At 39.4% G+C, this 14,544-nt stretch overlaps 1 protein-coding gene across 2 annotated transcripts in view; it reads right to left on the bottom strand.

The window, feature by feature from the left end:
* The window catches only part of mthfd1l (methylenetetrahydrofolate dehydrogenase (NADP+ dependent) 1 like), a 47,349-nt gene that overhangs the window by 30,398 nt on the left and 2,407 nt on the right, over nucleotides 1-14,544 (bottom strand). For both annotated transcript variants that reach the window (XR_014888514.1, XM_085246512.1), the window contains exons 5-19: nucleotides 13,959-14,083; nucleotides 13,370-13,470; nucleotides 11,672-11,808; nucleotides 11,037-11,148; nucleotides 10,737-10,804; nucleotides 10,533-10,630; nucleotides 10,217-10,390; nucleotides 9,822-9,958; nucleotides 9,333-9,379; nucleotides 8,626-8,733; nucleotides 8,239-8,313; nucleotides 7,481-7,583; nucleotides 4,646-4,722; nucleotides 2,036-2,176; nucleotides 714-782 (exon numbers count right to left, since the gene is read on the bottom strand). Coding sequence is in view for 1 of the 2 variants with exons in the window: in XM_085246512.1 (XP_085102638.1) it covers nucleotides 714-782; nucleotides 2,036-2,176; nucleotides 4,646-4,722; nucleotides 7,481-7,583; nucleotides 8,239-8,313; nucleotides 8,626-8,733; nucleotides 9,333-9,379; nucleotides 9,822-9,958; nucleotides 10,217-10,390; nucleotides 10,533-10,630; nucleotides 10,737-10,804; nucleotides 11,037-11,148; nucleotides 11,672-11,808; nucleotides 13,370-13,470; nucleotides 13,959-14,083 (1,572 nt within the window). In the remaining variant the exon portion in view is untranslated. The remainder of the gene's footprint in view (nucleotides 1-713; nucleotides 783-2,035; nucleotides 2,177-4,645; nucleotides 4,723-7,480; nucleotides 7,584-8,238; nucleotides 8,314-8,625; nucleotides 8,734-9,332; nucleotides 9,380-9,821; nucleotides 9,959-10,216; nucleotides 10,391-10,532; nucleotides 10,631-10,736; nucleotides 10,805-11,036; nucleotides 11,149-11,671; nucleotides 11,809-13,369; nucleotides 13,471-13,958; nucleotides 14,084-14,544) is intronic.

The following is a 14,544-nucleotide window of genomic DNA, read 5'->3' as shown; positions in this document are numbered from 1 at the left end:
CAAAAACAGGAGTACACTAGAGATAATCATCAGTGTTTACTGGATTAAAAAAAAAAAAAAAAGCAGAGACATTAAAGTTTTACTCTTTTATTCTCTGTGATGTCATCATCCAAAACTGAATCCTTGCTTTGGACTTTAATCACAACTTCTAAAAATGCACAAATAAACTTGGGAAAACCAAAAATATGCATCCTTCATGTTGGGTGTATTCAATTTTAAAAGTGCCCCAGCTTCCCATAGAGTTTGACTAATCATGTTGGCTGCAAGGACTAGATTTGGGCGTAGTGTCACAAATATGTTGGTGCGTATGTGCTTTCTGTCCACATGGAAGAAATATCCTTGTGGTATCACATGTCTAATTCTTCTTAAGGTAAAATCTCAAACGCCTAATAAAAGCCAGATGTTGTGAGAAGCAGAGTTTTGTTATCATCATCACAACCAAATTAAAGTGTTTCCCTAGCACAGCTGCATGAAACTGGATCAGGCGGATCTCCTGGCCGAGAGCTTCACCTGTCCACCGAGCTAAACTGCCATTAAGATAAAGAGCCCTGGGAGGAAAAAAGCCAATCCATCATCCTTTCTTTAAGGATCTCAGCGGAACGCTTTCTCCGGCAGCAGCGGAGCAAACCCATTTATTCCATAAGATATTCATCAGAAGCTGCTCAGCTGAGCGGGATAACGACTATTTAAGAGGGGCTGTGCACAGGTCTCACCTCAAGGGTCTGCATCAGCGTGGGCTTGATAGCATCTTTCATTAACACCGCCAGAGCCCCACTCACACCCTGACGGAGAGGAAGAGAGAAAAATAAGGGTGCTGGCTGGAAAACCGAGCAGGTTATCAAGATTCAGACAAAACTTTGAGCTCGTTAATACAAACAACTGATAATGTAAAGTATAGTCAAACAGCTGTCCACTTTGGATGATAAATGTTTTTACAGTCCATTTGCAAGTTTCCGTCCTGCATGCAAGTAAATCTTGCTTTGCACAAAATGCTCTGTCAGCAACGTGGACACACACACACACACACACACACACACGCACACACACACACACACACACACCATATTTCCACTGGGCAGGCATTGATGTGTGGTTGTGTTTTCACATCCTGGCATATCAGAGGCATATCAGAAATGCTAATGCAACTTTATGGAGGTTCCTCCTCTACAGCTCTGAAACATCACAGTCATGTGTGGGAAACCAGAGCCTGAAGAATCTAATATGGGTCGCTAAAACTTAAAGTTTTCCTGTGCTTGGGATCATTGACATGTCGCATGACCCAGCTTTGACCAAGCTTTAACTGTTGGATAAATGGCCTCACATTTGACTCTAGAATACTTTGGTATACAGAAGAGTTCACGGTTGCCCAAATCCTCCCTCTATTACCGTGCTTGCCACTTGGTATGATGTTTTTGTGCTGATATGCTGTGTTGGTTTGGTTGGTTGATGCAAGCTCAATCATCCAAGTAAGGAAATCTCAGAAAGTTGATTCTGAGAATACAGGCTTTCTCTTGGCAACAATTCCAAAAGAGCCACACCTGTTCAGTCCTTTTTTGTAACTAATTTCACGACCTTTAACATTTAACATGTTAACCGAGGCCTGTGAAGTCTGAGATTAACACTCGGATTTTCTGCTTGTGTTCTCTGACCATTACACGGTCGGACTTCATGGTGAATTAGCTGGGACATTCACTCCTGGGAAGATTGGAGCATTGTACTAACTCACAGCTGAATGCTCCAGAGTGAAAAAAAACTTCCACTTTCTACACTACAAGTGTTTTTCTTCCACTATATACAGTTAATTTCTCAAATTAAGATTTGAAGATGTTTCGTATCACTTAAATAAATCAAAGATAGCTTGATAAGGACTAAAACCATTATCTTTCTATAACTCTTCTTTACAGTCTTAAGCACAAAAACAACTTTTTTCAGAACAAATTTTTTAAAAATCCATATTTTTGGTCTAAAATTCTCTGAGTTAGACAGCAATAATACTTCCACACTTACAAATGAGATTACAACACTAAATACATACGAGGTCCTCTGCTGTGATAGGCTGTCCAGAGCGGCTGGTCCCCACCACCATGCGTGCCAGCCTGTTCTTCATGTCCCCGAGGCTGTCAGCCAAGGCCAGGATGGCCATGATCTCACTGGCCACTGCAATGTCAAACCCAGTCTGGGGTGTGAGAAAAGAAAAATCACTTGCGACATAAACCAGGACTGTAGTTTCAGCAGTTCTTTTATACACTTGCTAGCGGAGAGCTGAAAACAAATGTTTTACCTGCAGTAAAGTTTAATGGATGAGTTTGTTTGGAGCTAGATTGCAAAATAGTAAGCTTAAGCCTTTACAATCTAATTTATCTTTCTCAGACTCAAGAATAAAAGCTTTAAGTGAATAAAATGTTTTGCACAGCGTGGGAAGAAAACTGGCAACTTTCTTCAAAACGGCAGTCACCAGGCTTATCACATGAGAAAGAGAATAAAGTCCTATGAACATGGCCTAGTTTCGGATCAGCTAATTTGATGAAGAAAACTTAAAAAAAACCTATAAACATGTTTAACTTGTTTTGATACGAGTTTCTGTCATGATTTATGTTTAACAAAAAAGGATGGAGAGAACAAGAAAACATGAGTAAGTAAGGTTAGGAAAAAAAAAGCATAAAACCCACAATAATCCCTCAAGGAATAAAAGAATTCTATTCCTACTCCCACTGATAATAACCCGAGGGGCTATAGTATAACCAGCACTGGAGAAAGTGCAGGGCAGTGGAAACAGAATGGATTTACCAATGATCATAAATATAACCATATGGTGAACTAGCTTAGAGACTATTCTAGGTGTGTACGTGTGTGAGTGTGGATGGATGGGTGGGTCATTTTTCTCATTCTCTAAACATTTGCTTTCACTTAGGCCTGCTAGCTTCCCACTGACGTGAAATGTTTATTTAGAGAATTTCATTTAGCTGCCATTACTACAGATGTATGGTGGTGGTGGAGGGGGCTGATTACATCTGGGCTGTATCATGAACAGAGGAGCATGTGCAGAGGGGAGTGTATCAGAGTGGACATGCATGAGAAAGATTTTAGTCATGGTTTTACTATATTAAAAAGCAAAAAATAAAACAGAGATATCCGAGGCCAGGCCATGTTAATAGTAATATGACGCTCCACCAGGTCTGTGAAGGTTCTCAGTCATCCAGGTCATCGTAGTCAAAGGAGCTTGCAAAGAAAAGCGTCTGGACTTCTTTAAGTTACTTGAAGACGTTTCACCTCTCATCCGAGAAGCTTCTTCAGTTCTAAGGTCAAATGGTGGAGAGTCCCAGATATAAACCTAGTGGGAGTAACCCCCCACAGAGGGACAAAAGGACCCCCTGATGATCCTCTAATCGCCTGAGCCAAGGTGTGAAACTGGGTGTGGGTCCCAATCAGCCAGAGTTTCGGGTGAGTTCATTGTGAAACCTGGCCCCACCTTATCATGCGAATTCCTGAGATCAGATGGCCCAGGATGTGAGTGGGCGTTAAGGCGTCTGGGAAGGGATCTCAAAAAAAAAAAAGGACACTCTTTCGAGGATGCCAATGTTCACATTTTGGACAGAGAGGACAGATGGTTTGAAAGAGGAGTGAAAGAAGCCATCTATGTCCACTGTGAGCGACCATCTTTGAACAGAGGCGGGGGTTTACGACACCAACTCTCTGCCATCTATAATCCAGTTTTGAGATCCCTTCCCAGACGCCTTAACGCCCACTCACATCCTGGGCCATCTGATCTCAGGAATTCGCATGATAAGGTGGGGCCAGGTTTCACAATGAACTCACCCAAAACTCTGGCTGATTGGGACCCACACCCAGTTTCACACCTTGGCTCAGGCAATTAGAGGATCATCAGGGGGTCCTTTTGTCCCTCTGTGGGGGGTTACTCCCACTAGGTTTAAATCTGGGACTCTCCACCATTTGACCTTAGAACTGAAGAAGCTTCTCGGATGAGAGGTGAAACGTCTTCAAGTAACTTAAAGAAATCCAGACGCTTTTCTTTGCAAGCTCCTTTGACGACGCCCCACCAGCTACATCTTTACAATGTAAATAAACTGCTGCACCATTGTTCTTCATTATAAAGTAAGTTCATGTGAAGTTTTCTGTTTAAATGAACAAATTACACAAATCCAGGGTGAAAAGTATGCAACATGGTTTGTTTGTTATTTTAAAGAATCATAATTTTCACAGCCTGAGTGATTCATACCACAGTTATTATACTTTAGTATATTCAACATATTTTACATTGTTACTCTTGTTTTAATTTGGTCTCATTTTGTTTTGAGAGTGGATTTGCTCAGCTCAGTTTAATTTTAGTAGAGCTTTTATTTGTTAGTCTATTTTAGTATTGTTGTATGGAGGGAATAAGCTGGAGGTAAGGAAAACAGTATAGGCATTACAATAAAAACCCTTGAAAAAAGTTGGCTCACATTCTTGTAGACGTCAAAAGTCTTAATAAACACGTCCATTACAGCCTCGTCAGGCAGGTTGTGATAACACACTGTACCAATTTAACAAAGACTAAAGCTAAATCACTTTAATTTTCCAACTTCCCAAAATTGTTTGTTAGGTAAATGGAATGCTTTTCCACTTTTATTCCACTATAATGCCATACCTCTCTGATCTGTCCTTTCTCAGAGCTTGCCTGTCCGACGGTGATCTTCCTCAAAAAACGGTCATTTGTATCAACAACTGGAAAAAAAAAGACAAAAAGAAACATTTTTTTTTGGGCAAACCTTGTTATATAATCTATAACTCTGACCATGAAACATTCACCTTTTGACATGGTGCAGTTGCCTTATGTGAAACAATATGCCACAGAAAAACATTATTCACATTTCTGATTAATTTCATGTTAGATTAGATTAAAAAGCACTTTTCTTTAAAGAAAACACAAAAAAAAACCCCAACAGGACTACAGTACGTGACTGTAAGAGCCCATAAACTGTGATTAATTGATCTGATACCTGAGCCACAAGGAAAATGTATGTTTTTACAGCGTTAGCCTGACACACTGTAAAAATTCATCTTTACACGTTTATAAATACTACCCCATAACATGTGTTTATCTTAAAATGGATTAGCTAATGAAGGTTTCCTCACTCAGCACTTAAGGCTACTTTCTGATAATGCGGTTAGAAATTCACTGCGCTCAGCCAGGAAATCATTTTAGGAGACATTATTCCTGTGTTGGTTTTGTAGAATGAAAGAACATTCCCTTTCATGAAAAAAGGAAAGTGTGTCCATTAAAAAAAAACAAGTTTAGGAAAAAAGTTAAGCAAGAATAAGTCCCGTGAACACATGAAACAAAGTCACACTGGGTGCTGAACCTGTTTTTAATCTCCAGAGTTTGTTTATGATGAGTGACCCCGAAGCCGACAGAGTAAAATACCACGTCGGTCAAAGCAACACCTGGCCGGCTGTCTCACAGGCAACTTTAAACGAACCCAGCTATCACTGCTGTAACTAATTCCACAGCTACCGTACCCACGTTTATAATCTTGTGACTGATGGTCTGACACTTTACATTAATTTAATATGAAGCCAGTTTTGTATTCATTATATAAGAAAGGAAATTACCTTCTATTTCAAGACTGCATGTGACATTCCTCAGGAACGGCTCAATAAGACACTTACATTGCAGAGCATGAGATGTTTGTCAGACATTTTTTATGATAATTAGATTTGTGTGATAGTCATGATATTGCTTTTTGACTGCGAGTACATCCGACCGCAGACAATCAGACTGGTGTTCTGAAGCAGCCCCTTTGCACCAGTTTGAAATATAAGGCATCTCTGCTGCGGTGTTGTTCACATTTGGCCAGATTAAGATTGCGTGCTTTACACCGCCGCTGCTATAAAAACCACTTGACTGCATAAGCATTTGGAGATCGGTGTAGGGTTTAGTAACATGTTCCTGTAATTACGTTTTTCTCTGCAACAACACTATCGGAGATTCAGTAATCGCAATAATGCTGCTTAGCAAAGAATAATGTTACTTATGCCATTACCTGTATTACATACACTTAGCACTTTTAATAGTAATAATAATAATAATAATAATAGATTGCATTTATATAGCGCTTTTCGAGACCCTCAAAGCGTTTTACAATGCCACTATTCATTCACTCTCACATTCACACACTGGTGGAGGCAGCTACAGTTGTAGCCACAGCTGCCCTGGGGCAGACTGACAGAAGCGAGGCTGCCATATCGCCCCATCGGCCCCTCTGGCCAACACCAGTAGCCGGTAGGTGAAGTGTCTTGCCCAAGGACACAACGACCAAGACAGACAGAGCAGGGGATCAAACCGGTAACCTTCCGGTTACAAGATGAGCTTCCCAACCCCCTGAACCAGTCGCCCATTTCTGTTATAAATGTAAAAATAAATAAATGAATCAATCAAATTTTCCTTTTTTCCTGCACATCAGCTATTTTCAGTTTATTAGCAGGGACAGGCCAGAAACAACTGATGCTAACATGACAACTTGAACCAAGGATCTGCACAGGCAGATTTAAGCTGAATGTATGCCAAGCCTGGACAAGAAGCCACAACCTGATGTCCAACAGGTAACAACTGCACTGATGAGCATTTGGACTTAGGACAGTAGCATCACTGTGAAGTGCCCCTCATTAGCACAGTGATATGTGGTGTGGGACCGCTTGCTGGTAATTATGCATCTTAGGCCATATTACCAATTTGTGCATAGGTAATGTAAAAAGTAGCGCAACAAATGACTTTCTCCTTGGAGCAGCCAAGTAATGTAAAGCAATACTTTTTCTGAGTGACAAACCTAATGCAGTTGTAGATAAAGCTGCAAAATTTACATGTAACAGTTGTTTTTCTACTCTTAATGAGCACTTAAAAACTATTTAAAAATACAAGCCATGCTTAACCACACATGCATGCAGCACTTTTATTTCATACACTTTAAATAGCTCACATTTATCTTTAATTCAGAGCCACCAATTGACCTAACATACATGTCTTTGTCAACATGTAAGCATCACACAGAAAAGCCCCAGCTGACCAGAAGATTTGAACCAGTGCTAACTCAGTTACCCCATTATACATTTAAGCGTAATTGCTCAGTGTTAAGATGTTTCCCATTATATGCGAGAACACAAAGATCCAGCTTAGTTAGAGAGAGACATTAAAAGTTCCATTTTAGTCTAACTGATTAAACTGTGCTCATGTGAAAAAAAAAAAGCTGCTGGTAATTGTCTGGTGCATACGCAGCTCTACACAGGCGGTATCTTCGCCTAAAATTCTTGCCTAAGGAGTATTTCTCCTGCTGGGTGCTGCATTTGAGTTGGACAACATCTCTGTTTGAGTCTCCCGACACAGTTAGTGTGAAAACAGCTTGAATCAGCCATGCTTGCGGTACAGTTACAACCCCCCCTTAAAAAAAAAAGCACACACAGAGAATGTGTCTGTTTATAAAGATACCTCTCTGCCAGGTGATTTTTGAGGGGTCAAGATCAAGACGTACGAACGCGTTGATTTCTTCAGGTGTGAGTGATGCAGGATCTGTTTTCCTGATGCCAAGGCGCTGGAAATTGAGACAGACAACAAGATTTTGTTCCACATGTTTCTGATGTTGTTTAGATTTTATTTAACATGAAAGAAGCCTGCTATGTCCACCGTAATAGGTGGGAGGTATCATTCATGTATAGGAAACAAATCCAGACTAAATAACCAGGAAATTATTAACTCACTGTCAAGATCAGGTTTAGTTGGAGTTTTCTGCTTAAAAAAAAGCCTTTTAAAAATCTTTATCTCTCCCTTCATCAATTAAGGCTAATTTCATAGTCTTTTTCTCTAAACCTGGACTTTCCTGCAACAGGACATAAACTGTACACATGTTCAAACCTTCATCTCCTGGATCAGTAACATCTGCCATGCATATTTTATCTGTTAGGACTAAATATTAGACATTCTTCATCAGCATTACATGAAGACTGAATTACTCTTTCTTCTACAAACAAGGAGTTTTATCTGGCATAAAGAAATGTTTGGTAAAGCAGCCAATGTGAAGGGTAAGATTGAAAATTTAAGATGGATTCACAGAGGCCCCCTAGTGGACAAAAAACAACAACAACGACGACAACTTTTCATGAACACCCCAGTCACAACCCTTAGTTAGTTAGTTCACGTGTGATCATGGACATCACGTGTGATTATGGAGCTGTAGTATTTAAACTTACTTGCAGCCTGGAGATCTGGATGGGTGAGAATTTTCTGACTCCATTCACAGAAGGGACTAATCTATTGAAAAGGGCCTTGGTGGTAAAGAAAACAAGAAAAACAATACTATTATTTAAAGTACATTTAACCGGTCCTTACAGGAGGAAAGGACTTTTGTTAAGCTGGAATTTAGATAACGAGATAGCATTATGTGCATGAAAAGCAGGATTACAGAAATAAATCAAATACTTAAAAAGTTACCACAGAATAATTTACAGTCACCGACTACAATAAATCTACAGCAAATCGCAAACATGACTGAGAGCAAAAGGAATCCATACTGTCATTATATTACACACGCATTTTTTAAACTAGAGTTGCTGTATGATATCTTTTCGCACAGCCACCTTGTCTGACTGCGTCGCTTCGTGGAGCATCCTGGCATCGATGGCTGCTGCCACCAGGTTATTGGCAGCTGTGATGGCATGAATGTCACCAGTCAAATGAAGGTTGAACTGAGAAGATTTTAAAAAATAGCAGAAAAAAAAAAAAGAACCCAGTGAGAGATGAAAGGATTACAGGCGAGACATCAACATGCTACTGCAGAAGTGTACACTCTGTAAGATTGATTGAATGGCCCCTAGGGAGAAAAAACCCGCTAACAATGGGGGTCAGTGGGCTGCACCCACAGCATTTGGTAGCAGATGATAAATGTGGGTTCAACTAAAGCAATCTTCTCATGGCTTGGATTTTGTCCCTTGAGTCTTTAAATATATTATGACACATTTTCTCACAGTTTGACACAAGCCCTTTGATCTCAAGACATACAAATATTTTTTTTTTTTAGTGCGCCTAAAAGAAGGAGGCGTAAAGAAAAAGGGTGAATTGAGAGAATGAGAAAAGTAGTTGGCCTTATTGTAGCCTACAAGGCTGGGGCTTAACCCCTCGTTCTGTGTGTCTTTATGGACTGTGCTTGTAGTCACAGCTCCGGGGTCATGAATGTATGCTTGTGTGTCTTTTTGTGCAAACTACTGTGAGTCTTTGCATGCCTCAGGTCTTTGAAGCCTGCGTTTGTCCTGCTAGGGAACACTCTGAGCCTGTCTGTGTGTCTTACCTCCTCCATAGGGATGACCTGGGCATACCCACCTCCTGCAGCTCCCCCTAGGCAAAGGAGGAGAGGAAACACTGTGAGAGGCAGGCAACAGGACGAGGACACACAAAGAAACAGTGCTGAGTGTTGGACTTTAAATGAACTGCTCCACCCGAGAACAAAATGTAGAGCTGACCTCACACTGACAAAGATAGCTAAACTTGTCCAAATGTCACTGAATGTATTCAGTAGAAATATTCACAATTTGAAACATTAAACATTGGTTCCAATGTGAAAATACACTATTCTATCAACGTTTTCTTACAAAACAGGATTTTAAAGAAAACACTCATTGTTTTTGGAGAAAATAGTTTGGAATGACCAACAGTAAAGTAAAAAAAAAAAAGTATCCAGATGAAGGAATGCAAAGGAGCACAGAGAGATGACAGCATATCTTTCAGAGAAGATAAGCCAAGTACAGTTAGCATAAAGACCCAAGTATTCATTGCTGACCTTTAACTCCAAAAGTTGGTCCCTGGGATGGCTGACGGAGACAGGCAAAAGAGTTGAGCCTAAGATGGGCGGACAACGCCTGGACCAGACCAACAGTCACTGTGCTTTTACCTTCGCCCAGTGGGGTGGGAGTTATACTGAACAAAGAGAGAATACAGAAGATTTTCAAATATCACTTTTTCTGGTGTGCACAATATGACCCTGTACTGTGGAGTCCCTCAGGGTTCTATACTAGGACCTATGTATTTTCTTTGTAATGGTAATTTTGTACTATTCAAATAAACTTTATTATTATTATTATTATTATTATTATTATTATTATTATTATTATTATTATTATTATTATTATTATGAAGCAGGAGAAAGAATAAGAGAGGATTTGGTCAGTCACTCACCCGGCAACCAGAATATATTTGCCATTAGGCTGTGACTGGAGGCGTTCCAACACAGAGAGTCGAACCTTAGCTTTGCTCCTCCCATAGGCTTCTAGCTCTTCTGGTAGCAAACCAATCTCTTCAGCCAGCTGATCTACTGGTTTTGGTATCTGAGCTCTGGATATCTCTAAATCACTGACAGAGAAAACATATAGACTATATGGATAATGGCTCTACGCACCACATCTTATTCAAATAGCATTAAAATGAGGTATACAAGAATCCGGGTAAGATTAATGAAGTTAAATTCCAGTGTTCACCACACAGTGGTCTATACCTTGGTACAGGAGTTAAGGGCTGCAGTTTGAGGCTGCTCAGATGCCAGGGTCTGTATTCCTGACCCTTGAGCCACCGACTGCAACTCCGGACAACATTCTAATGGACAAAAAAGAAAAGAAAAGAGAAGGACAGAGAAAGCTAACGAATAAGTAAGGAAGAATATAGTAAGCCAAAGAGAGGAGTCACATGGGAATATATATACCTGTGTTCTGTAAGCTGCTGTGAGGCTTTCTAATCCAGATTTTGAAGACAATCCAAAAGCATTTTCATCTAAAACAAACGACAACAGGATTAATGAACACAATAAGTACACAAATCCATACAACAACAAAAAGCATGTGATAGTGGAAGCAAACCAGTGCATCTGAAACTGCAGTTTCACTGATTTCTATTCATTTTTAAACAATAACTTTAAAAAGTGTCTCTGCAATGGAGGGCTTTAAAATCATTTCATGTTCATTATAGCACAAGTTAATTGGAAACACAACATATAATGCAATACCTTTCTCCAGAGCTGGCTTACAGTAAATGATAGCAGCCCCTGGTCTAATCCAGGTGGGTGGAACATACATATTTCCAACATCTAGCAGGACCACAGCATCAGCCTGCATAACCTGGGAAAATGGAGAATTATTAAAGAAGAAGAAATTAAAATGATAATTAAAATAATGAAATATTAATGACCTAAAAGAACCTCTGCAGAAAAATGTCTTTCAGCATCTTCCCATTAGCAAAACTGCTCCAGTGAGCTGCTGTAAAATGAGAATACTGTCTCTGTGTGGCCAGCAACTAACACTACACAAGCCCGACATGAGATTTAAACCCATGTGTGTATACAAACTTCAAACCACAATTGTACATACTGAATGTTTAGTAAACTGAACTGGTTCTTAAATTGGACACCCTCACCCGCAGTGGGCCTTAGTCTACAACTCTTCTCTCTCAAGCTCTCCCTCTCTGTTTTGGAGAAAATTTTTTTATGCATTTTAAGGATTCATTGGAACAACTTCTGGTTAACTTCTGATTAAGGAGCTGGCACTCCTTATACATTAATTCATTACTTAGGACAGTGATTTTGACATAGGTAGCTTCTAAGGCACAATGCAGATCATCTAATGTGAGTACACCCTGTCACACCTGTGCCTGCAGGCTTTTGGAGCTCCAGTGACTCTTCAGAATCACCATTCCACTTCGTTCAATCAGGCACTGCACAGCCAGCTGAAGGGGACCCTCTCCACCAACCAGCAACACAGTTTTTCCTTCCAAAGGAGTATCTGTAGGGATGTTTAAAATGATCATTCACGAGTGGAAATGCTCCCAGCAGCCGAGTCTGTCCATGGACTCCCTGTCAGGCTCCCCATTTAAATATATCTGAAGCCAAACTATTAAATAAAGGCAAAATATAAAAAAATAACAATCTAAAAAATCTTAAACCAGATTTTTTTTTTTTTTAAATGTACCTTTAGCTTATAACATTCTACACAGAAATGTTCAACGTTTTTATTAAAGAGCTTGGAAATCTTTAGTAGTTATATCAGAAGTACTGAAAATATCTAAACCCTGAAGTGTGCCTTCAACCAAAATGATCTAAGTCTGTATCTCATATGCACAGATCCCCTGTTCAGTAAATTACCAGCATTTTAAATTAAAAAGAAACATCCCAGAAATATGGTCAAATCTTACCAAATTCAATGTCTTTCCTTCACCTTTTTATAATATAGTCATTTGGACTCAAGTACATTACGTGTTCACATATTTGTTGATATTTTTCTTGCTCATGTTTTCATTGTATTTTTTTAAATAATAAATTGGAAGATATTTTCTAAAGTCACAGTTGTCTTTACAATAACCACAGCAATGGTATCTTTTCCTGTTAGGTATCAGATCTCAGTAGTTAACAGTAAAGGATACTGATGTATTTTACAGTAAATTTAAAAAAGAGAAACATCTGTCACATTTATTAGTATATGTAATTTAATTTCTAGTGTTTATATATCGTCCAGTCAGAGCACAGTGAGAATCACTTTGAGACCTCTCTGCATTATATCATACTTGTTATAAATCTCTGTCCTCATTCTCTCACCCCAACCGGTCGCAGCAGATGGCCGCTCCTCCCTGAGGCTGGTTCTACTGGAGGTTTCTTCCTGTTAAAAGCAAGTTTTTCCTTTCCACTGTCACCAAGGTGCTTGCTCATAAAGGGTCATATGATTATTAGGTTTTTCTCTGTATGTAATATTGTAGGGTCTACCTTATGATGTAAATATATGTCTGTGAAGGTTCTCAGTTTAGCTTCTGGAATAAGAGGTGAAACATCTTCAAGGAAACTTAAAGAAGTCCAGACACTTTTCTTACAATATAAAGCGCCTTGAGGCGACTGTTGTTGTGATTTGGCGCTGTAAAAATAAAATTCAATTGAACTGAACAGAAATGTGAAAATATTTCAAGCACACTGGCTGCATTTAATTTCTTTTTCATTCACTCTGACACTTTTGGGTCAACTGTTTATATAAACTGTAATTTTATACAGTCGATTGGTTACACACACCAATGCAAATGCACTTAATCAGAACACTGACTTTCTCAAAAGTGATGATTTTTCTCACTGGCTAAAAATATGCTCCTACTCTATTTCTGGCACAAGGGGCATAAACCTGCACAATGCAGTTAAGGATGGCAGAAAGTCAGGCATATAATTGGTTTCTAAAGTATCAACTCAGTTTTAAAATTAAAATCTCACAGGAGACTTAACGTCTCACTTCTGACATGTTTCCTGTGTGCTGTGTGAACACTGTGTAAAGAGAGGAAAACCTTCAGTTTCCTTCAGCAGAAACTCACCATGGTTCTCCAGCAGATCCAAAACAGCACTAGCTAAAGGAGGTACAAAGCCTTTACTCAGGTCTCCTCGTATCAGACGGCCCATATTCAAGTCTGATATGCTGCAACAAGAGAAAAACATAAAAATTTCATTTTTTTATTTAACCATCCAGTTTTACAGGCCGTAACAGACTAATAAAGTGCGATGGATAACACAATCACACATAATAAATGTTAAAGACACAGCACAGTACTAGCAAGTAACATATGAGGATATATAGTTTTCATCAGGATTAGGTTAAAAAAGTTTTCCATTAATCATCAGGAACATATATACTTTTCCTCTGGATAATCTATCCTTAACTGAACCAGATCTGATCAATTTATCGTGATTAAGAAGGGTCCCCTGCTAATTTTCTCATCACGTGTCTACACACACTGGGCACAAACGTCTTAATTGTGAGCAGTCCTTTCTGATTTGGGTCAATAGGACACGCACAGTGAGTTAATTCATTTATTTTAAATTGGAATAACAACCTTACATACATTTTTACATTTATAGAACTTATAAAATAAATGACTGAATATTTATGCCCCTGCAGGTTTTTACCCTTCGATGTCCTTCTCGGGTTTTAAGGTGTTGAGGACCCGACTGGTGATTGAAGCTGGGGGGAGGTGAAGGTAGATACCATGCACTTTGGGGTCATCATTCAACTTCAGCAACTCCTCTACAATCTACATGCATACATAAAGAGAACAAATAACAATGACACACATCTGAGAAATGTAGTGAAAAAATAGCAGACGAAACAAGTGTGAAAATATTGAAGATATACCAAATACAATCAGGTACTTTATGTGGCAGTCTACAAAAAAGTCAAGAGAGAAACAAACAGCACATGCACCTTCAAAATCTAACAAAGCAGCACTACCTAATGAGCACAGGGAAAGTGGTGGTGGAAATCCCTGAGGAGGTGAAAAACAGGAGAAAGGGGGACGAGATAATGTGTAAAAGTAGAGCAGCTGAGTTCTCCTAAGGCCAGGCATGGCACACATAGATCATCCACTGTCAGGTCAAATGTCTAAGCTATTCCCATGAATTCCTTCTGTCTACATGGTTCAAGTGGCAGGCTCCAGCTGAATGAAGAGCCAAGAAGGTTCCCCAAATCTCAGTTACATAATGCTGGAAAATATCA

The sequence above is a fragment of the Mchenga conophoros genome, linkage group LG15 (assembly GCF_057382185.1).
Source record: "Mchenga conophoros isolate Kocher_MC1m ecotype Shallow Benthic linkage group LG15, M_conophoros_male_GT1.1, whole genome shotgun sequence".
NCBI classification, from domain to species: Eukaryota; Metazoa; Chordata; class Actinopteri; order Cichliformes; family Cichlidae; genus Mchenga; species Mchenga conophoros.
Note: the sequence above shows the minus strand (reverse complement) of the source record. Positions and strands in the feature narration are given on the sequence as shown.